The sequence below is a fragment of the Aotus nancymaae genome, unplaced genomic scaffold (assembly GCF_030222135.1).
Source record: "Aotus nancymaae isolate 86718 unplaced genomic scaffold, 86718_ANA_hifiasm-v0.15.2.pri h1tg000062l, whole genome shotgun sequence".
Classification (NCBI taxonomy): domain Eukaryota; kingdom Metazoa; phylum Chordata; class Mammalia; order Primates; family Aotidae; genus Aotus; species Aotus nancymaae.
In genome coordinates, this window is record NW_026988476.1 from 38,302,837 (window position 1) to 38,325,715 (window position 22,879).

General features: G+C 40.9%; 1 protein-coding gene across 1 annotated transcript in view; it reads right to left on the reverse strand.

The window, feature by feature from the left end:
* The window catches only part of SHC4 (SHC adaptor protein 4), a 141,946-nt gene that overhangs the window by 79,040 nt on the left and 40,027 nt on the right, over positions 1-22,879 (reverse strand). The window contains exon 2 of the mRNA XM_012442380.2: positions 22,671-22,741. Coding sequence (XP_012297803.2) covers positions 22,671-22,741 — 71 coding nt within the window. The remainder of the gene's footprint in view (positions 1-22,670; positions 22,742-22,879) is intronic.

The window sequence follows — 22,879 nt, forward strand, 5'->3', positions numbered from 1 at the left end:
TCACTTGAGGTCACAAGTTCGAGACCAGCCTGGCCAACATGTCAAAACCCCGTCTCTAGTAAAAATACAAAACTTAGCTCGGTGTGGTGGTGTGCACCTGTAATCCCAGGTACTCGGGAGGCTGAGGCAGGAGGATTGCATGAAGGGAGGAAGAGGTTGCAGTGAGCCGAGATTGTGCCACTGTACTCCAGCCTGGGAGACAGAGCAACACTCTGTCTAAATAAATAAATAAGTAAATAGTAAAACAGTGTGTCATACAGATTGCACAAAACAGCAAGTGGTGTAATGAATATATTATACCATGGTTTTTTTCTTACATAACTCTGTTTTTTTTTAAGGCCATTTGGCATATATGTTATAGATTTTATTTGGGAAGTCCATTTGTTTAATGTGTGTTCACATCTGGAAGGAATGAACAACTGGCCTAGCCAGTTAATCCACCGCGACAAGTAACGGTAGGACAACTTCAGCCTGCACATCCGCAGAGAGTACACCATTTAGGTAAGTGGTGATAAAACCGTGAAGTTCTTAAGAATCAACTGGGTGCTGGTTAAAACACAGATTTCTAGGACTGTTCCTAGAGGTTTTGATTCTGGGGTGAGGCCTAGGAATCTACAGTTAAACAAGTGATTCTGATACAGAGTTCATGAACCACACATCTAATTAAACCTTCTATTAGACTCACTGCACAGAGTAACTGCTTCTGTGCTCTATAGCATCGACCAGACTGTGGATGTTAAGGAATTAGGTCACCTAATCCTAGAGGCTAAGATAGGGAAGGTTACACTGCCTATATGTTTGATGATACTCCATTCTGGGGAATTTTGTTTTCAATGTAGTCACTCTATATTCTGGGATAGCCATTTGGCATAATCCTCTCCTCTCCCCTCTGCCTCCCCCATCCTCATCTCCTCAAGAAGCAGGGCTTGATGGCTGGGCACGGTGGCTCACGCCTGTAATTCTAGCACTTTGGAAGGCCGAAGTGAACAGATAACTTGAGGTCAGGAGTTCAACACCTACCTGGCCAACATGGTGAAACCCCGTCTCTACTAAAAATACAAAAGGTAGTCGGGAGCTGTGGTGGGTGCCAGTAGTCCTAGCTATTACACGAAGACGGAAGAATCGCTTGAATCCCAGAGGCAGAGGTTGCAGTAAGCTGAGATTGCGCCACTGCACTCCAGCCTGGGTGACAGAGTGAGATTCCGTCTCAAAAGAAAAAAAAAAAAGAAAAAGAAAGAAAGAAAGAAAAGAGAAAGAATGGCTTCTACCAGAGGGCACATGGAGGTCCTGAACATCTTTGCTCACATCACCCTTTGCACACACAAGTGGTGAGAGAGTGGCCTGCATTCTCTCTCTTATCTGGAGGCAGCAAGCTCTAAAAATCCATTTGCCCCTCAAATGCATTCAACACTCTAGGCAGTGGTTCTCAGCTTTGGCTGTACATTGGACTACACCATCAAGAATGTTACCAAGTACTGAAGACTGGGTCTCAGCTCCAGAGATTCTGACTTAATTGGTGCAGGATGGGGCTTAGGGATCAGAGATTTTAAGAGCTCTCCCAAATACTTTCAACACGACTAGGGTTGAGAATAACACTAGCATCAGTTGGCAAACTTTTTCTGAAAAGGGCCAGGTAGGAAATATTTTGGGCTTTGCAGGTTATATGGTTTCTGTTACAGCTACTCAATTCTGCTGTTCTAGCTAGAAAAACAGCCACAGGCAATACATAAGCAAATGAGTGTGCTGGTGTGCCGGTAAAACTTATGGACACTGAAATTTGAATTCCATATAATTTTCATGTGTCACAAAATATTCTTTTGGGGTGTTTTTTCCAACCATTTAAAAACGTCAAAACCATTCTTGTCTGACAAGGTGGCAAAATCAAAATCAGGTAGCAGATGGGATTTGGCCTGCAGGCTGTTGTTCTCTGACTCTTGCTGTAAAGCAAACCAGGTACAAATGTAAGAGGCTTTGGGGTCGTGGTCGGCTATTAGCTTGTGCATGGTCCAAAGCTTATTAGAGTGCAATCCTTTGCAAGGATTGTTTATACATATTTTGAACTTTGTCTTGTTCTGTTTCTTGGTACAGGAAGTTGGGTATCATAAGAAAGGGGTCTTTCCCTATGTCATTGTAAGAATTATGGAACTCCTTTTACACTGTAAATTATTGTTTTTCCATTCTTTTCCTCTAACAGCACACAGTAGAGGCAGAGGGAAACAAATTATTTCCCTTTTAATTATCATCTAATCTTCCTTAAGTGATACTATGTGCATGGTACAGTGCGAAGTGCTTGGGCAGGCAATACAGAAATAAACAAAAGTGCAAAATTATAGTAACTCTTAAAATGTGATGGCTCTAATTTATCTATAACTCTATTTCCTTATGATAATAGAAAGTCAAGAAAAGCTAGTTAAGTAGACTCTGCAGTTAGACAGCCAGAATTCAAAATTTAGCTGTCTCTTACAATCTCTGTCACCCTGAACAAGTTTTTAAAGCTCAATTCCTTAAATATCAAAAGTAAGAATAAAAGCTCAATTCCTTAAATATCAAAAGAATAATAATAATGCTTTGAACAATACCTCAGTAAATGCTAGTCATTATTATTGCTTTATCCTTATAATGGCTGTCTACTTTAAGAACTGGGTCTAGGCCAGGCACAGTGGCTCATGCCTGTAATCCCAACACTTTGGGAGGCCGAGGCAGGTGGATTGCCTGAGCTCAGGAGTTCGAGAGAAGCCTGTGCAACAGGGCAAAACCTTGTCTCTACAAAAAATACAAAAGTTAGCCAGGTGTGTTTGCTTGTACCTATAGTCCCAGCGACTTGGGGAGGTGGGAGGATTGCTTGAACCCAGGAGGTCAAGGCTGCAATTAGCCAAGATCGTACCACTGCACTCCAGCCTGGGCAATGAAGTGAGACCCCGTCTCAAAAAAAAAAAAAAAAAAAGAACTGAGTCTAACCTAATTTGTACAATACCCACTACCCAGCAAAATATTCTGTGTGTTATAACTGGCATGCTATAGTTAATATGTTATATAGTACACCAAATTATGTCTATCATGTGTAATAGCAATGAATGGTATAAGTTTCTATAAAGGCAGAATGCATGTCTGGCTTTCTTTGGATACCACATGGCACCTAGTAGGCTGCCTTGGAAATACAATGCATTCAATATATGAATGTTAGATAGCTCTATGTCATCAAAACAAAGTATAACCCTTGTCTCCCTATATAAATCAAATCCCCCTTCAGGACAGAGGTACTCATTCCCCTACTTGCTGGAGTGCTCACTTCTCATGGAGCATAGCTGAATTCCTTCCGCAGAAATTGTGCTCTCTAGGGGAAGTTGCCTTTCCCATGTTATATCCCCTCCCCAGCAGCAGTAGGTATCCAGTGACCTGACTGGTCAACACGGGGTTCCAAGGCATGGTCCCTGTACCTCAATATGGAGCAACTCTGAAGGGCCATCGTAGCTCCAGAACTGCCCATGGAGTCTGAGTCTGCTGTGACTTCATCGCTTTTCAGCCTCTCCCTCTGCCAGGACCTGCTTCCCTCACTCCCTTGACTGTTGATTTCAAGAGCCCTCCCAGTAAACCTTTTGCACTCAACTCTCCATCTCAGAACCTGTTTCAATATCCAGCCTGAGACCTGCTAACCAGCTGCTGCCAGAGTTATGTCCCCTTACACTTGTATACACTCAACTAGATGATGTCTTTCAAGAATCTCTTTTGTCACAGACAACAGTGAAAAAAAATCATTTTCAGAGAATTTTGCATAAGAGACACAGATAATCTGGATCAAAAACACCTGCTTTTTAATTGTTCAGACATACACTGTAGTACGCATTTCCTAGAGTAAGTGCAGCTCTCAGAAACTACAACTCAATCACATATAATTAAAGGGACCAGAGCTGTGCACTTACTCTATTAGGCATTTTTCAGCTTCCCTCCTGAGAATACCAACAGGAAATGGAACAAATCTGCCTGACAGGTAGAGAGATGCAACAATTGTCCTGCATTTACTTTGGCCACAAAGCTCTCTTTATCAATGAAAAGACTTTCTCTGGATGAGATGACTTTGTGATGAGTTTGGGTGCTTCCCGTCTAGCTCACTCTTCCCAGAAGGAATTATATCATTTTGTTCTAGCTATTTAGGATGTAGCAGAGTTACAACTCACTGCTCTCATATTCCCTGATATTCCCATTTTCATTTCTTAAAAGCAAAAACAGAAATAACAATTAAAACTTGCAGATGCTTCAGGGGATTTTCTAAGGAATCACCTGCTCAGAAATAAGGAGCCTCCATGTAATCTGTAGTCCAAATGATATAGAGACCTCATTTTCAAACCCCTGGATAGGTTTCCCTTGCATGTGCAGGTCTCAAAGTGCAGTCCCTGGACCAGCAGCATTAGCATCACCTGGAACTCATTAGACATGCAAATTATTGAATAAAAAACTCTGGTGTTGGGGTCCAATATTTGTGTTTGTTTGTTTGTTTCAGAGACAGGATCTCATTGTGCTGCCCAGGTTGGAGTGCAGTGGCTATTCACAAGTGTGTGATGATCACACACTACAGCCTCAAACTCCTGAGCTCAAGTGATCCTCCCACCTCAGCCTCCCAAGTAGCTGAGGTTGGAGGACTACAGGTGCATGCCACCAAGTCCAGCTAACATTCTCTGCTTTAACAAGCCTTTGCATATTCAATTTTAAGAACTACTATCTCACTCATTTTTTCTCCTTAGAAACCACAAAAGGATATTGAAGTATCTTCTCCTACAGATTTATGAGTATCTTTATGAAGCCCTTCCAGAGACAACTCACAAACAAGGAATCTGGCATCTTAAACCCAGGCCAAATCCCAACATGAGGATTAAACATTTCCTTATCCTGTCGCATCTAGCTTTCAGCCCTTCTCCATGATTTGTTCCTTAAAATTATTCTACTTTGGTTGCCTCATAATGCACAAGAGGCAGACAGATCTGGTTTCCAGTTCTACCACCTATTGACTTGCTAGATGACCTCGGTAAATTTTTTAATTTCTCTAAGTCTCAATATTATTATGGACAAAACAGGACTAATAGTAATATCTATTTTATAAATGTTAAATTTTATGATGATAAAGTTGTTAAGAGTAGCTATAAACTACTAATAAACTGTTAGGTCAACAGCCTGCTAATAGTTGAAACCATGTTTGATCTCTTTAACTAGAAAGAGGCTAAGGTTCATCCATTTCCACGTGATTGAGAAATCCTTCTCTTCATCTGAATCAACTCGTGGACCTCAAGGCTGTCTGATCCAAATGAGCATCTTTACAGAATTTATTTTTATTCCTTTGTTCAAAAATATACCTGGTTGGGCACAGTGGTTCACACCTGTAATCTCAGCACTTCGGGAGGCTGAGGTGGGAGGATTGCTTAAGGCCAGGAATATGAGACCAGCCTGGGCAATATAGCAAGACCTCATCTCCACAAAATAATTTTTTAAATTAGCCAGATGTGGTGGTGCATAACTGTGGTCCTAGCTACTTGGGAGGCCAAGGCAGGAGGATCACTTGAGCCCAGGAGTTTGAGGCTACAAGGAGATTAGATCATGCCACTGTACTCCAGCCTGGGTTATAGCATGAGATCCTTTCTCTAAACGCTACACACAGACACACACACACACACACACGGCACCCATAAGCCAAACACTCTGCTGTTGAACCAGGGGCCTGATCTAATTGTCCAAGAGCTCCTCATTCTGGAATTTGGCCTGGTTCAGCATGTTGGATCCTGTTTTAGATTCTCTAGTCTTTTCTGCTTTTCTCTAACCAGCAGTGACCACGAAAACTTCAAGACCTCCAGGGTCATCTCAAAATCTGTGATCCAGGCCTGAGAAGCCTAGAAACCTCTCCATTATTCAACAAATAATTATCAACCCAACGATGTCCCAGAAACTGTGGCTCTGACTCCTTCCAGCTCCAGGGACTGGGCTTCTGAGGAAAACCTTCAAGCCCAAAGATGATGGATGATGGAGCTCTTGTGTTTGCTCCACTGAAACAAGACCTTAAAGAACCCAATCCCGTCCAGGGCAGACACCCTCCAGGGCACGCTGAGCTTTCTCAGGAGGCTGCCGTTCAACTGCAGCTTCTGTGCTTCCCAGAACAATGGTGCAAAGGCCCATTCTTACTTGCATTGTAAAATGATGAAGATTGGAGGCTAGCCACTGTATCTATCAAAAGCAAAATTAGAAAGCCAGGCTTAAAGAAAGCAAAAAGGGGCCACAAAACAGAGCTACTGCAACGTATTCTCATCTGACTCTGCATGGTAAAGAAGGCCTGGGAAGAAATCACTGGAGAAAGCTATTTCATTCAGCAATCAGAGCTAAAAATACACATGCATAGACTTAAACAGTCGTGTGTTTTAATCTCTGAATTAATTTGTTTCTCTTCAAACACTTGAAGCCATCCATAACCATCTATACTTCAACACAGACAGATATATAACTATTCTTGTTTAGGCTAGTGAATGTGTGTGTACTGCCTGATTGAGGAGCTGTGTTTGTGTAATAATAATCTGCACATCTGTATGTTTCTATAGATTTATGTGGACAAATTAGCAGGCCCTCCTTTTAGCCACAACATATTTTTAGAAACCACTTCACAATGTAGATCATATTTTCCATGGAAAAGATGCTATAATTGGGAGTTTCGTTCCTGACCAAGGACTCCGCAGCAAATAAAATATAGAAACTGCCAACAGCTTGTCATGGAACAAAAACTATAACTATTTTATATACCTCTATAAATATCTAAAACACTAAAACAATGCCCTAAGTCCTAAAAAAAGGGGTCTAAATATATGCAGTACCTATACATGGAGTATCAAAGTTTAGAAATGTTTAACCACCACATAAAAATACAGCTCAACTGAATTATGTTCTACAATTAATTCACTGCTATAATAACATCAAACATTTGATTAACAATTTTACAAACATTAGATTTTAGTAGAGCATATTTAGGGATAATTTAAATAGTCCAAAGAAATTGATCTAATGTCTTCTTTTCCTTTTGAGGTGGAAACCTATTTTTTACCGTATCTACTCATTTCATTTTACAAGCTTCTTTTTCCACCTGATTTTTCCTGTCCTTGTCCTTCCCCTACTTCCCACCACTCTTCCCCGCTCCTGCTCCCCCATCTCATCCCCTTTTTCCTACCCACTCCCCTTCCATGTACAGTATTATCATGGAACTACCATATTGCCACAATACAGTGCTGTCCTGGTTAAAGATGACTGGTCCAGGCCTAATTGCCATATTTCCTGGGAATCAGTATTCGGAACTGAGAGAACCAGAGATGGGGGCATCCCTGCACTCCTGCTGCCAAGGCCTCAGGAGACTTGGCCCCTGTCCTTGATTAGTTTGACTGTTTACTGCTCCTCAGGTTCCATGAGCTGCCCCAATGTCCTTTCAAAGAATTCCCCTTCTTTCTTAACTAGGCAATCACTTTCTGCTACTTAAAACCCAGAAGTAAGTATGCCTAGGGCAAGCAGATGAACTTAAAATTATTCCCTCCACCTTAAAGCTCAGATCTAAGCAATTAGTGCTCGGACTCAACGATGTAGAAAAAGTGCCCACAAGTGACAAAAACATGTTATAAATTAATATGCACCATAGGACCTCACTTTAGTTTTTAAACCTGTGATTAGAAAAACCATACATCAAACTGTTACTGTTGGTTATCTCCAGTGATTTGGCTTTTTAAATATCTTATTCTACTTAATTTCCAAAATAAGCCAGATTTACTTTTCATAATCAGAAAAGAAATGCAAAGAAAAAAATTAAGAATTAGATGTGGCCCAGAGGATTGGCCTTACCAATGATAACAGTCATGGCGATGTGCGATTTTTTTTTTTGAGACAGAGTTGCGCTCTGTCTCCCAGGCTGGAGTGCGGTGGCACTAGCTCAGCTCACTGCAGCCTCCGCCTCCTGGGTTCAAGCGATTCTCCCCTCAGCCTTCCCAGTAGCTGAGATAACAGGCATGTTCCACCATGCCCAACTAACTTTTGTATTTTTTTTAAGTCTATGGTTTTTTTTTCCATAAGTTATTGAGATACAGGTGGTATTTGGTTACATGAGTAAAGTCTTTAGTGGTGATTTGTGAGATTTTGGTGCACCCATCACCCAAGCAGTATACACTATGCCATATTTGTAGTCTTCTATCCCTCGTCCCCTCTCACTCTTTCCCCCAAGTCCTCAAAGTCCATTGCATCTTTCTTATGCCTTTGTGCCCTCATAGCTTAGCTCCCACGTATCAGTGAGAACATACTATGTTTGGTTTTCCATTCCTGAGTTACTTCACTTAGAATGTCTCCAGTCTCATCCAGGTCACTGCAAATGGTGTTAATTCATTTTTAATGACTGCATAGTATTCCATCATATATATACCACAGTTTCTTTATCCACTCGTTGATTGATGGGCATTTGGGTTGGTTCCACGATTTTTGCAATTGTGAATTGTGCATTGTGCTGCTATAAACATGTGTGTACAAGTATCTTTTTCAAATGATGGTTTTCTTTTCCTCTGGGTAGATATCCAGTAGTGAGATTGCTGGATCAAATGATAGTTCTACTTTTAGTTCTTTAAGGAATCTCCACACTGTTTCCATAGTGGCTGTACTAGTTTATATTCCCACCAGCGGTGTAGGCATGTTCCCTGTTCACCACACCACGCCAACATCTGTTTTTTTGATTTTTTGATTATGGCCATTCTTGCAGGAGTGAGGTGGTATTGCATTGTGGTTTTTATTTGCATTTCCTTTATCATTAGTGATGTTGAAAATTTTTCCTATGTTTGTCGGCCATTTGTATATCTTCTTTTGAGAATTGTCTATTCATGTCCTTAGCCCACTTTCTGATGGGATGGTTTGTTTTTTTTCTTACTGATTTGTTTGAGTTCATTGTAGATTCTGGATATTATTCCTTTGTCAGATGTATAGATAATGAAGATTTTCTCCTACGCTGGGGTTGTCTGTTTACTCTGCTGACTGTTCCTTTTGCTGTGCAAAAGCTCTTTAATTAGGTCCCAGCTATTTATCTTTGTTTTTATTGGATTTGCTTTTGGGCTCTTAGTCATGAAATCCTTGCCTAAGCCAATGTCTAGAAGATATTTTCTAATATTATCTTCTAGAATTTCTATAGTTTCAGGTCTTAGGTTTAAGTCCTTAATCCATCTTGACTTGATTTTCATATGAGGTGAGAGATGAGGATCAACTTTCATTCTCCTACATGTGGCTAGCCAGTTATCCCAGCACCATTTGTTGAATAGGGTGTCCTTTCCCCACTTTATGTTTTTGTTTGCTTTGTCAAAGATCAATTGGCTGCAAGTATTTGGGTTTATTCTGTTCCATTGGTCTATGTGCCTGTTTTTGTACCAGTACCACACTGTTTTGGTGACTATCACCTTATAGTATAGTTTGAAATCAAGTAATGTGATGCCTCCAGATTTGTTCTTTTTGCTTAGCCTTGCTTTTGCTATGTAGGCTCTTTTTTGGTTCCATATGAATTTTAGAATTGTTTTTTCTAATTCTGTGAAGAATTATGGTGGCATTTTGATGGGGATTGTATTGAATTTGCAGATTGCTTCTGGCAGTATGGTCATTTTCACAATATTGATTCTAACTATCCAGGAGCATGGGATGTGTTTCCATTTGTTCATGTTGACTATGGTTTCTTTCGGCATTGTTTTGTAGCTTTCCTTGTAGAGGTCTTTTGACTCCTTTATTAGGTATACTCTTAGGGTTTTTTCCTTTTTTTTTTTTTTTTTTTTTTGCAGCTATTGTAAAAGGGTTGACTTCTTGATTTATTCTCTGCTTGGTCACTGTTTGTGTACAGAAGAGCTACTGATCTGTGTACATTAATCTTGTATCCAGAAACGTTGCTGAATTTTTTTTATCAGTTCTAGGAGCTTTCTGAAGGAGTCTTTAGGATTTTCAAGGTAAACAATCATATCGTCAGCAAACAGTGGCAGTTTGACTTCCTTTTTACTGATTTGGATGCCATTTATTTCTTTCTCTTGTCTGATTGCTCTGGCTAGGACTTCCAGTACTATGTTGAAGACGAGTGGTGAGAGGGGCATCCTTATTCCAGTTCTCAGAGGGAATGCTTCCAACTTTTCCCCATTCAATATTATGTTGGCTGTGGGTTTGTCATAGATGGCTTTTATAACATTAAGGTATGTCCTTTGTATGCCGATTTTGCTGAGAGTTTTAATTATAAAGCACTGCTGGATTTTGTCAAATGCTTTTTTTGCATCTATTGAAATGAGTGTGTGATTTTTGTTTTTAATTCTGTTTATGTGGTATACCACATTTATTGACTTGCATATGTTAAACCATCCTGCATCCCTGGGATGAAACCCACTTGATCCTAATGGATTATCTTTTTGATATGTTGTTGGATTTGGTTAGCTAGTATTTTGTTAAGGATTTTAGCATCTATATTCATCAGGGATATTGGTCTATAGTTTTCTTTTTTGGTTAAGTCCTTTTCTTTTCTGGCTTTGGTATTAGGGTGATGCTGGCTTCATCGAATGAATTAAGAAGGTTTGCTTCTTTCTCTATCTTGTGGAATAATGTCAAAAGGATTGGTGCCAATTCTTCTTTGAATGGTAGAATTCTGCTGTGAATCCATCTGGTCTTGGAGGTTTTTTTTTCAATTTTTAAGTTACCATTTCAATCTTGCTGCTTGTTATTAGTTGATTTGGGGTATCTAATTCTTCCTGATTTAAGCTAGGAGGGTTGTATTTTTCCAAGAATTTATCCATCTCTTCTAGGTTTTCTAGTTTATAGGCACAAAGGTGTTCATAGTAGCCTTGAATGTTCTTTTCTATTTCAGCGGTATCAGCTAATATCTCCTGTTTCATTTCTTAGTGAGGTTATTTGGATTTTCTCTCTTCTTTTCTTGGTTAATCTTGCTAATGGTCTATCAATTTTATCTTTTCAAAGAACCAGCTTTTTGTTTCATTTATCTGTTGTATCATTTTTGTTTGTTTCAACTTCATTTAGTTCTGCTCTGATCTTGGTTATTTCCTTTGTTCTTGTTCCTCTAGTTCCTTGAGATGTGACCTTAGGGTGTCAGTTTGTGCTCTTTCAGTCTTTTTGATGTACACATTTAGGGATATGACCTTTCCTCTTAGCACCACCTTAGCTGTATCCTAGAGGTTTTGATAGGTTGTGTCATTATTACTGTTCAGTTCAAAAAAATTTTTAATTTCCATCTTGATTTTGTTTTTGACCCAATGCTCATTCAAGACCAGGTTATCTAATTTCCATGTATTTGCATGGTTTTGAAGGTTACTTTTGGAGTTAATTTCCAGTTTTATATCACTGTGGTCTGAGAGAGTGCTTGATATAATTTCAATTTTCTTAAATTTATTGAGGCTTGTTTTATGGCCTATCACATGGTCTGTCTTGGAGAAACTTCCATGTGCTGTTGAATAGAATGTGTATTCTGCAGATTCTGCAGGAAATGTTCTGTATATATGTTAAGTCCACTTGTTCCAAGGTATAGTTTAAATCCATCGTTTCTTTGTTGACGACCTGTCTAGTGCTGTCAGTGGAGTATTGAAATCCCCCAATATTATTATGTTGCTGTCTGTCTCATTTCTTAGGTTTATTAGTAATTGTTTTATACATTTGGGAGCTCCAGTGTTAGGTACATATATGTTTAGGATTGTGATATTTTCCTGTTGGACAAGGCCTTTTACCATTGTATAATGTCCCTCATTGTCTCTTTTAACTGCTGTTGCTTTAAGGTTTACTTTGTCTGATATACGAATAGCTAACCCTGCTCACTTTTGACATCCATTTGCATGAAATGCCTTTTTCTAACCTGTTACTTTATGCGAGTCCTTATGTGTTAGGTGAGTCTCCTGAAGGCAGCAGATGGTTGGTGAGTTCTTGTCCATTCTGCAATTGTGTGTCTTTTAAGCAGCACATTTAAGCCATTCACCTCCAATGTTAGTATTGAAATGTGAGGTACCATTGCATTCATCATGCTCTTTGTTGCCTGTGTACTGTGGTTTTTTGCTTTTTGTTTTTGCTTTTTAACTTGTATTTTTGTTTTATAGGTCCTGTGTGATTTATGCTTTAAAGAGGTTCTGTTTTGATGTTTCCAGGATTTGTTTCAAGATTTAGAGCTCCTTTTAGCAGTTCTTGTAGTGGTGACTTGGTAATAGTGAATTCTTTCAACATTTGTTTGTCTGAAAAGGACTGTCTCTTTCCTTCATGGATGATGCTTGGTTTTGCTGGATACAAAATTATTGGCAAATAATTGAGATCTTAGTTGGGCAAAATTGGAGAGCAGTGAAACCTGAAACTAGAAGAGGTGGTCACTGTGCGCACGCTAATGTATACAACACCAGATATCCAGCAAAGGCTTCCTGACGTCTGCGCATGTGTGAAAGGAAGTCATCCTTCCATTGACACCAGTGCTTGCTGAGAGGAGATCAACTTAGGATGTTATGTTTTTTGCATAGTTAATTGTTGTAATCAACCGATAAAGGCCATGAACCTTGACCCTTGGACACCAGACCATTACAGGGGTCTTAACACCCTTTCTTGACCATGAACAATGCAAAATGTTTTAACCAACAATGGACGTTCTACCTTAGCTACTACAGTGCTTGTTTTCAATCCTTAGCATAATCACCATAAACTAGAACTTTAAAACTCCTGATTTTTTTCTCCTTAGCACTCTTCTCAGTAAACTTCTTCACTGGAGAGTGTTCCCTTGCTTACTAAGTTAAGAGACTTGGCTTTTTATCCCCCTCTCTGGTAGTCTTTATTCCACACGACATGTGGCTGCAATCCTGCTCCTAACTGCAACAGGTCAACACAGAATCCACATACCATATGCTGTTCAACTACTCCAAGGTTTAGCAGAGATACTCACATTTATGCATGCATTGCTGTAACTAATCCTGTTCCTACAGTCCTCAGAAAATTTAGATAAATGCCAGCCTGTTTTCAAACGAATCTTAATTTAGCTACCTAATATACAGATATTTGATCTCTCCAGAATGCTTTTCCTTCTAGTGTTCATATTTCTTGAAAACCACATGCATTCTTTGGCTACACCTTGAATCTGCTTTGCGGCTGATGGTTGCTCTCTCTCACACACACACACACACACACACACACACACACACACAAGTATGCATTTGTCATTAAAGGCATTTGTCACTCCCTTTAATGTCCTGTTGAAGCCCAGTAATCAAAATTTTCAAGATAGTGAATGAAATCTGCAGAATCACTGCTCAAGAGCAATAACATTATACACAGGAAATTAGTCCAGTTACAGTATCTTCTGAATGATGATCTCCGTTTCCTTGCTGCTTTAGCTAGTACCAAATCACCCAAACAACCTCCTTACTGTCTGCAGCAGCGATGGAATGAGACAGATACACCACAAGAAACAGGTAGAGATTAGCTAGAGAAAAAGAATCCAAAGCTGGGATCTCAAAAGGGAGCACTTGCCACCCCCATTCTTTAACAGTTCCCCATTTTCCTTCACAGACCCTCAGGGGTAGCATCACACAAAGGAGGCAAACCCACTCTAAGCCACTGCTTCTTAGTTGCCCCTTAAGCCTGCCTTTGACAGATCCTGTGCTGGGAGCCTGGCTGATTTTATTACTGAATACAAGTTACACATGTAAGGAACTAAATACCAGAAGAGTACAGAGTAGTAAAACAGCGATCTGGAGGTCCCTCCTGCCAATGGTGTGCTCTGCCCCTCAGGGTGAATTATGTACTGTGGTGATGAACTAAATGTTCCCTCTGCAATTTCCTTGGGGATCAAAATGTAAAGCTCTGTTCTTCAGGGTCGAAAGGCAAGCCCTGTCCCACCAGCTCCACTTACTGGGTTTACCCTGATGTGTCTATTCCTCCTTCAGTGTTTGAGGCAGGTTCCCACCTAGACACAAAGAAGTAGCTATCCTTAGAGGAGAAGGAAGATACTTTTCTTCTTTGCTTGATGTGGATGCTTACTCAAGGGAGGGAAGCTGAGCTTTAGGTTTTAGTGACCTGATTTCTTGTGTGTGTGTGAGTTTCCCGATTTAGGTCAGGTGTTTTGTTGTTGTTTTATTTTCTTTAACTTTGTTTGTAAAAACATAAGCAGAACATTTTTTTTTTGAGACAGAGTCTCACTCTGTCGCCGGGCTGGAGTGCAGTGGCGTGATCTCGACTCACTGCAATGTCCACCTCCCAGGATCAAGCGATTCTCCCACCTCAGCCTCCCAAATAGCTGTGACTACAGGCACTCAACAGCACTCCCGGCTACTTTTTGTATTTTTAGTAGAGACCAGGTTTCACTATGTTGGCCAGGCTGGTCTTGAACTCCTGACCTCAAGTCATCTGCCCAACTCGGCCTTCCAAAGTGCCTCCTAACTCAGCCTTACAGGCTTGAGCCACCACACGGAGCCAGGAGAACCTTTTTATAGGAGAGACTAAGTAGCAATATTATCCTTACCATGATCTTCACTTTCTCTCTTCTCTTGTTTCTTTTGATACAGTTCTGGACATTGTGGAGATATTTTGAGTGGCTAGGAACCTTTGTTTCCCTAATGATCTTGTTTCTCTTTACTATCAGTAAAAACCTTCTCCTTTGCCTTTTTGCATGAATATTCTATTAATAAAAATTGAGATCTGGTCCAGAATCAGTCAAGGGGATGAATGCCTGGTGAGAATTAGTGGAGGAACAACAGTAAAAGCCACTCAAGTGGCTCCCCCAGGGACTGAATCTGTAGTCAAGGTAGGGAAGCAAGATGAGAGCTTTGAAAAAGGTGAGATCCAGGGAAAGGCTGAGAAAGTCAATGGCCTCTTGCCCTTTTATTTTTCTCTGCTCTTATTTGAGTACTTTCTGTGTTCTAAGTCCATGGATTCAGCCCTCAAATGGTTGGCAGAAAGGTCCCTCATAAAGACAAGAATTCTGCTCCATCTTTCTTCTTTGTTTCAAAGGCTGACTCTTAATCATGGCTCCTCCTTTATTACCAGGATTTTCATGTTGCTGTCTCCTGGTTATTTGGGATCTAGAGATGGTGAGATGTTTATAGTGGGTGAGACATCAGCCTCCAATTTTTTGCATTTGTAGTGGTAATTACTTACACTAGTTTGTCCGCATTCACACCTGAATTATTTTATGTTTGGTGACATGTCAACATGTAGAGATAGCTGTGATCACACAAAATACAGTTTTTTTCTGGTGAAATCCTAACTTGGTCCATGGAAATTTTTTTTGAAAAATCACAACAAAAGATCCCATCCACCTCCCTCCCACCCAACTCCTCCATATGTTAACTGGATGGGAATATTTTATTTGAGGGCAGTATCTGTAGGACATCCTCTCACCTTGACTTTAAACTCGCTCATTTAGTAATGTGTGTTTCTCAAGGCCATGTGAACCACTTTCTCAACAACCTCTATTTCCTACTCAACTTCCCAAGTACCCTTCTTCCTTCTCTTTTAATTTTTCCTTTTCTGTCATTCTCCTTTCTTCTTTCAACTGCAATGTATTTTTGATGTTCAACCACTGTTCAAGTTGTTATCAATTATCTTAGATCTTGTCATTAAACATTACTGTTAAATTGTTTCCATTTTCTTACATTCATCAAATTTTTTCATTTAGCTCATAGTCCAATTTAGTTCAAGACCTAGAGTTTCAAAGAAGAGTTTCAAAGATCTCCCTCTCTTTCAGTAATATGGGAGCTCCTGAGGAAAAAATGTGAAAGTAATTTATTTCTATACCAAACTTTATTTGAAACGCCAACAAGGAATTCACCATTTAAAGGAAGTCAGGTGAATTCTGCAATGATAATTGTTCTGTTCAGCAAATTTTGATTTTTCCAATTCATTTTTTTTTTTTTTGAGATGGAGTTTCGCTCTTGTTGCCCAGGCTGGAGTGCAATGGTGCCATCTCAGCTCACTGCAACCTCCGCCACCCAGGTTTAAGCAATTCTCCTACCTCAGCTTCCCGAGTAGCTGGGATTACAGACATGTACCACCATGCCCAGCTAATTTTGTATTTTTAGTAGAGATCGGGTTTCTCCATGTTGGTCAGGTCGGTTTCAAACTCCCAACCTCAGGTGATCCACCTGCCTCGGCCTCCCAAAGTGCTGGGATTATAGGCATGAGCCACCATGCCCAGCCTCGCATTTTGCTAATTCTTTAAAGTGAGAGATAATCCATTTTATATCTTCTCTTTTTTTTTTTTTTTGAGATGGAGTCTCACTCTGTCACCAGGCTGGAGTGCAATGGCATGATCTCAGCTCATTGCAACCTCTGCTTCCCACGTTCAAGCGATTCTCCTGCCTCAGCCTCCCGAGTGGCTGGAACTACAGGCACGCATCACCATGCCAGCTAATTTTTGTATCTTTAGTAGAGATGGTGTCTCTCCATTTTGGCCAGGATGGTCTCGATCTATTGACCTCGTGACCTGCCCACCTCGGCCTCCCAAAGTGCTGGGATTACAGGTGTGTGCCACTACGCCCAGCCCACCTTCTCTCTTTTTTAAATCTGCTCTGCTTAATGGGGTTTCTTCTTCTCCCTTTTGAGTCAGGGGGTCCCAGTTCCCAAGTAGTTACAAGTCACAGCATTTCAAATTCAAAAAGCCCCAGGGAAATGGCTCAAGAAGCTAGGACAGGGACAGGATTCTGAATCAAGGGATTGATGTTTGGCCCTGGCACTTGGAAGTCAGCCTCACTGCTTTCAAGACTCACCCTGGAATAGGTCCCCAATCTACTGGTGGCTGGAATCTCCTGACTTCAAGTAGGACCGCTTGACACCACAGGACATTTTAAAAGTTGATCCTTCCCTCCAGTCAGCCTTTCCCTCTCCTGAGTTGGCAACTGTTGAATGTTTTCGCATCCACTCTTGGGAGAAGGTGCATATCCTATCACACTCTTTTAAAAATTTACTAATTTTTTTTAAAGATGGGGCCTTGCTCTGTCACCCAGGCTGGAGTGCAGTGGTATGATCACAACTCATTGCAGCTTTGACCTTCCAGGTTCAAGTGAACCTCCCACCTTGTCCTACCGAGCATCTGGAACTACAGACTTCAGCTAGTATGCACAGCTAATTTTTTAATTTTTGGTAGACATTCACTGTGTTGCCCAGGCTGGTCTCGAACTCCTAGGCTGAAGTGATTCTCTCACCTTGGCCTCTCAAAGTGCTGGGACTACAGGTGTGAGCCACCGTCCCAACCTCTCTGACATTTTTACAAACTCCCTGCCCAGATGTTGCCACCATGGACCCATGACGTCCATGGCCATCTTCCCTCTGCCTTCAACTCTCTTCTCTCAGATACTTTCATGACTGGATCCCTTACTTTATTCAGGCCTTAGCTCAAATGTCCACTCCTTAAAGAGGACTTCCTGACCACCAAATCTAAAAATAAAAGCTTCCATAACTCTGCTCAGAACACAATCAGCCATGCCTGAATCACGTATAGACACATCTACAAGAAACAGTATCCAGACACCATACCAGACATCTTCACCTGGGTGTGTACGTTAGACATAAACTGAATCCTCATAGCAGAGGCAAAATAAGGAAGTCCACCTTTTACTATTTACAAAATAATAGAGAAATATAGACTTCCAAGTTTACAAAGTTTTTTTAAGTAGATAAAAATAGATACATGGCTGGGAAAAGGGGGTATCAATTAGTACAGTCTGCAGAGTCATCCAGCAATTCATATCAAAAGCCTTGAAAACATTTATATTGTTTGAACTAGTGATCCTAATTCTCGAATTTGTCCTTTGGAAAAATAATCAAGATACACACACACACACACACACACACACACATCATACATATATACACACACATACATATATACATACATCTATATGTATGATGTTAATCACAGCATTACTTATAATGATGAAAAATAGAAGAGGCGAGGCACAGTGGATCACATCTGTAATCCTAGCACTTCGGGAGGCTGAGGTGGGAGGATCCCTTGAGCCCAGAATTTCAAGACCAGCCTGGCCAACATAACAAGACCTTGTCTCTATATATAGAAGAAGAATAAGAAAAAAAAAAGAGGATAAAGAAGAGGAAGAAGAGAAAGAACAAGGAGGAGGAGGAGCAGGAGGAGGAGGAGAAGGGTAGGGGGAGGAAGGGGAGGAGGAGAAGGAAGAGGAGGAGGAAGGGGAGGGGGAGGAGGGGGAGGAGAGGGAGGAGGATGAGAAGGGGGAGGGGGAAGAGGAGAAAATAGGAGAATATTATGCAGTCATTAAATATATATATTTTTTGAGACAGAGTCTCACTCTTACTGCCTAGGTTGGAGTGCAGTGGTGTGATCTCAGCTCACCGCAACCTCCATCTCCTGGATTCAAGTGATTCTCCTGCCTCAGCCTCCTGAGTAGCTGGGACTACAGGTGCCTACCACCACGCCCAGCTAATTTTTGCATTTTTAGTAGAGATGAGGTTTCAGCATATTGGCCAAGCTGGTTTCAAATAAAAATTTTTTTAGAAAAACAACCCATATGCCTATTGACTGATAGATGCATACACAAAATGCCATGTAGACATTCATTAGAGTAGTATTGAGCCTTAAAAAAGAATGAAATTCTGACACAAGCTACAATATGAATCAGTCTTGAAGACATTGTGCTAAAGGAAATAAGTCAGACAGAAAATGACAAACACTGCATGTTTCAACTTTTATGAAGTACTTAGAACAGTCAAATTCATAGAGACAGAAAGTAGAATGGTGGCTGCAGGGGCTGGGGAGGAAGAGGGAATGGGAAGTTATTATTATTTTTTTTTGAGATGGAGTTTTGCTCTTGCTGCCCAGGCTGGAGTGCAATGGCGCGATCTCGGCTCAATGCAACAACCTCCACCTCCCGAGTTCAAGCAATTCTCCTGCCTCAGCCTCGTAAGTAGCTGGGATTACAGGCATGTGCCACCACACCTGGCTAATTTTGTATTTTTTTAGTAGAGACAGGGTTTCACCATGTTGGTGTGGCTAGTCTTGAACTCCCGACCTCAGGTGATCCACCCGCCTGGGCCTCCCAAAGTGCTGGGATTACAGGCATGAGCCACCACGCCTGGTCAGAAGTTATTGTTTTTTAATAGGTACAGAGTTTCAGTTTGGGAAGATGAAAAAGTTCTGCAAATGGATGGTGATGATAGTTGCACAACAATGTGAATGTGCTTAATGCCACTGAACTATGCACTTACAAATGACTAAAATGGTAAATCTTGTTATGTATATTTTACCATGATAAAAAATGCTTTAGAATTTTTAGCCACAGGAAATTGCTCAATATGGGAGACTTAGTATATAATAGCGTTCAGATTTTGTGTAAAATTCTTTGTAAGCTCATGTATAGAAAAAAATATTGGAAAGGGATTTCAAACACAGAATGTTAATAGACACACTCTCTAGGTGATATTCTGAGTAATTTTCTCTTTTATACTTTTCTGTACTTTCCAAATGGTCTAAGTAAACATGCAATATTTTATAACTAGAAAATAAAATAAATTAAAAAACACACTCCCTAAATCTCTGTCCTCTTTCCCCGCCTTACTGTTTTAGCAAATAAGTATTTCTTCCTACCTGAAAGCATATTGCTTATTTATTTGTTCCCTTGCCTATAGTCTGTTTCCCCAACTACAATGTAAATTCCATGAGGGTAGAGGCTTTGTCTTATTCACTGCTTGATCCTTAATACTTGTACAGTTTCAGGTGCTTTATGGGCACTCCATAAACATTCGAGAAATGGATCAATGGATCCATTGATCCATTGAAAGAGAATGGATCAATGAATGAATGGGTGAATGAACAGAAATTTAGTCATTCTCAATGTCTTAGTCCATTCCTGCTGCTATAACAAAATACCCCAGACTGGGTAACTTATAAATGATAGAAATGTGTTTCTTACATTTCTGGAGGCTGAGAAGTCCAAGGTTAAGGCCTCAGTAGATCTCATGTCTGGTGAAGGCTCACGCTGCTTCCTAGACGAGTGTTTCTTGCTGCATCCTCACATGGTAGAAGGGGCAAACATTTCCCTTGTACCTCTTTTATAAGCTCACTAATCCCACTTGTGAGGGCTCTGGCCCACGAATTAATCACCTCCTGAGGGCCCTGTCTCTTAATACTTTCACTGGGAATTAAGTTTCAATATATAAATTTTGTGGGGACATATTCAGACCATAGCTCTCAGGTTAGGACAGTGGGAATTCCTTTTTCCTGTACACACCTGGGGTATCAGCCCTCTTTCTCACATCTGCAGCCTGCTCAGGATTGGAAGAAAGGTTGTCTCGAGATTAAGAATCATCAAAATGAAGTAAAGCCTGAAATATGTCCATCCAAAGTAGAGCTAACAGGTTGGAAAATAGATACCATGTCACTTGGAGAGTAATTGAAGGCACTGAGAATGTGAAAGAGAAGATTTAAAGGAGAGAAGAAATATAGCTGTTTGCAAATACTGGAAGTGTAATCAGGTGGAACCATGAATTTATTCAATAAATATCCACTGAGCCTTCGCCGTGTGCCAGCGACTGAGGTCGGTACCAAGAGTAAAAAAAACAGGATTATGTTTCATATGTTTGACTCCAGAGGAAATGCCAAGGATAGGTTGAGAGATGTTTGGAAAGACAGATTTGAGTGCATCATAAGGCAGAGTCCAAATCAGCATTTCCTAAGGCACATTTCATGGAACCCTGAGATGCACATTTGTTATATGAGAAAAGGATCCTAGGGCCAATAAATTTAGAAAATCCTGAGGTAAGGCGAGGTATGGTGGCTCACACCTGTAATTCCAGAACTTTGGGAGGCCAAGAGGGGTGGATCACCTGGGTTAGGAGATTGAGACCAGCCTGGCTAACATAATGAAACCCCATCTCTACTAAAAATAGAAAATTAACCAGGTGTGGTGGTGGGCAACTGTAATCCCAGCTACTCAGGAGGCCGAGACAGGAGAATCACTTCAACCCGGGAGGTGGAGGCTGCAGTGAGCTGAGATCATGCCACTGTACTCCAGCCTGGGCAACAGAGCAAGACTCTGTCTCAAAATAAATAAATAGGCCGAGCACAGTGGCTCACTCCTGTAATCCCAGCACTTTGGGAGACCGAGACAGGCAGATCACAAGGTCAGGAGATTGAGACCATCATGGCAAACATGGCAAAACCCCGTCTCTACTAAAAACACAAAAATTAGCTGGGCATGGTGGTGCATGCCTATAATCCCAGCTACTTGGGAGGCTGAGGCAGGAGAATTACTTGAACCAGGGATTCAGAGGTTGCAGTGAGCCGAGAATGCACCACTGCACTCCAGCCTGGATGACAGATCAAGACTCCATCTCAAATACATACATACATACATACATACAGAGAAGGAAAATCTTGAGGTAAAGTTAAAGTATTTTTCAACTAAGCACAGAACTTCTCAGTCTTTTTTTTTTTTTTTAAGAGTCAGCATCTTGCTGTCACCACACAGGAGTGCAGTGGCACAATCACAGCTCACTGAAGCCTTGAACTCCCAGGCTCAAGTGATCCTCCAGCCTCAGCCTCCTGAGTAGTTGGGGCTACTGGCATGCACTACCATGCCTGGCTTTTTTTTTTTTTTAACTCATGTAGAGATGGGGTCTTACTGTGTTGCCCAGGCTGGTCTCAAACTCCTGGCCTCAAGCAATCTTCCCATCTCAGCCTCCTGATTTGCTGGGATTACAGGCATGAGCCACTGCACCAGACTCAGGTCTTCAATATACTATTGTATACTGTATTCCCCTAAAGAGTGATGTGGCTCCTTTCCCTAAATTTTTTAGACCACAGGACACTTTTGTAGGTCCAGAATTTCATAGGATGAGCATTAAGGAGAGTTATTCTCTACATGAAAACATTCACCTTCAGAACAGGAGGCTTACAAGCACAGATGTACTGAGGCATGCCCCTGAGACACACTTTGTCACTGCATACAACAGATGCCCAAGTCTTCATTCTGAACCATTCATATCGATCCAGTCCTCTCACCTCATCTCCCTCACCTCACAATTTTCCCGGTTACCAGTCTGCACTCACTCCTTCTTTCCATCCTTGCTTTGGCCTTGACTTTAATGAACCATGCCTTGTATTTCTGCTTCTGACTTGAGCTTCACGTAAACAAGGATTCTGATTTCTTCCCCTAAGCTCCCTGGATCACCCTGGGTAAAGCTTCCCTGGTTCCACTGTTCCATCCAGCTCACGGTTCATAGAGGAGGGAGACCCAGACAATGAGTAAGCAGGTTCTCATGTCAGGAAGAGCTTGGGGAAAGCTTGGGCTTTCTGATGTTCAAAGTTCTTGCTTGGTCTTATTTTCTGCCATCTCCTGACAGGTCTGATTCTTTAATGGCTTCCTGCCAGGCATAATTTTAAATACTTTTGGTACCTGAGAAATCAGCTATTTCTGTAGACTTTATCATCTTATTAGTCCTCACATGAAACACAGATGCACTGCCACACAGTTGAGAAGTCTTTCACACAATGAGATAAAGCCACTCATTGAAGGTCACTGGGTAGAAACTTTTATCCTCGTTATATGAATAAAATTGTATAATGACTTTGAAAGTTTGCATGAAATTCCTATGGGAGAAATTATTGTGACTTTAAACTATAGTCCTCAAAGCCACTCCCATTTTTGGCTTCTTACCTTGTAACTTGGGTTCTCATTCCAAAATCCAGAGACCTCATTGATTGCAGCACTTCAATACAGCCCATGTACTGGAATAAGAAGAAAAAAAAAGAAGTAGGACAAAAATTCCATGAGGCTGTCTCTCAGCTTCACAGTGACTTCCCGGGAAGCACCGAAAATCAGCTTCTGCTATCAAGTTACATTTGCACACTCTGCCTACCATTGAT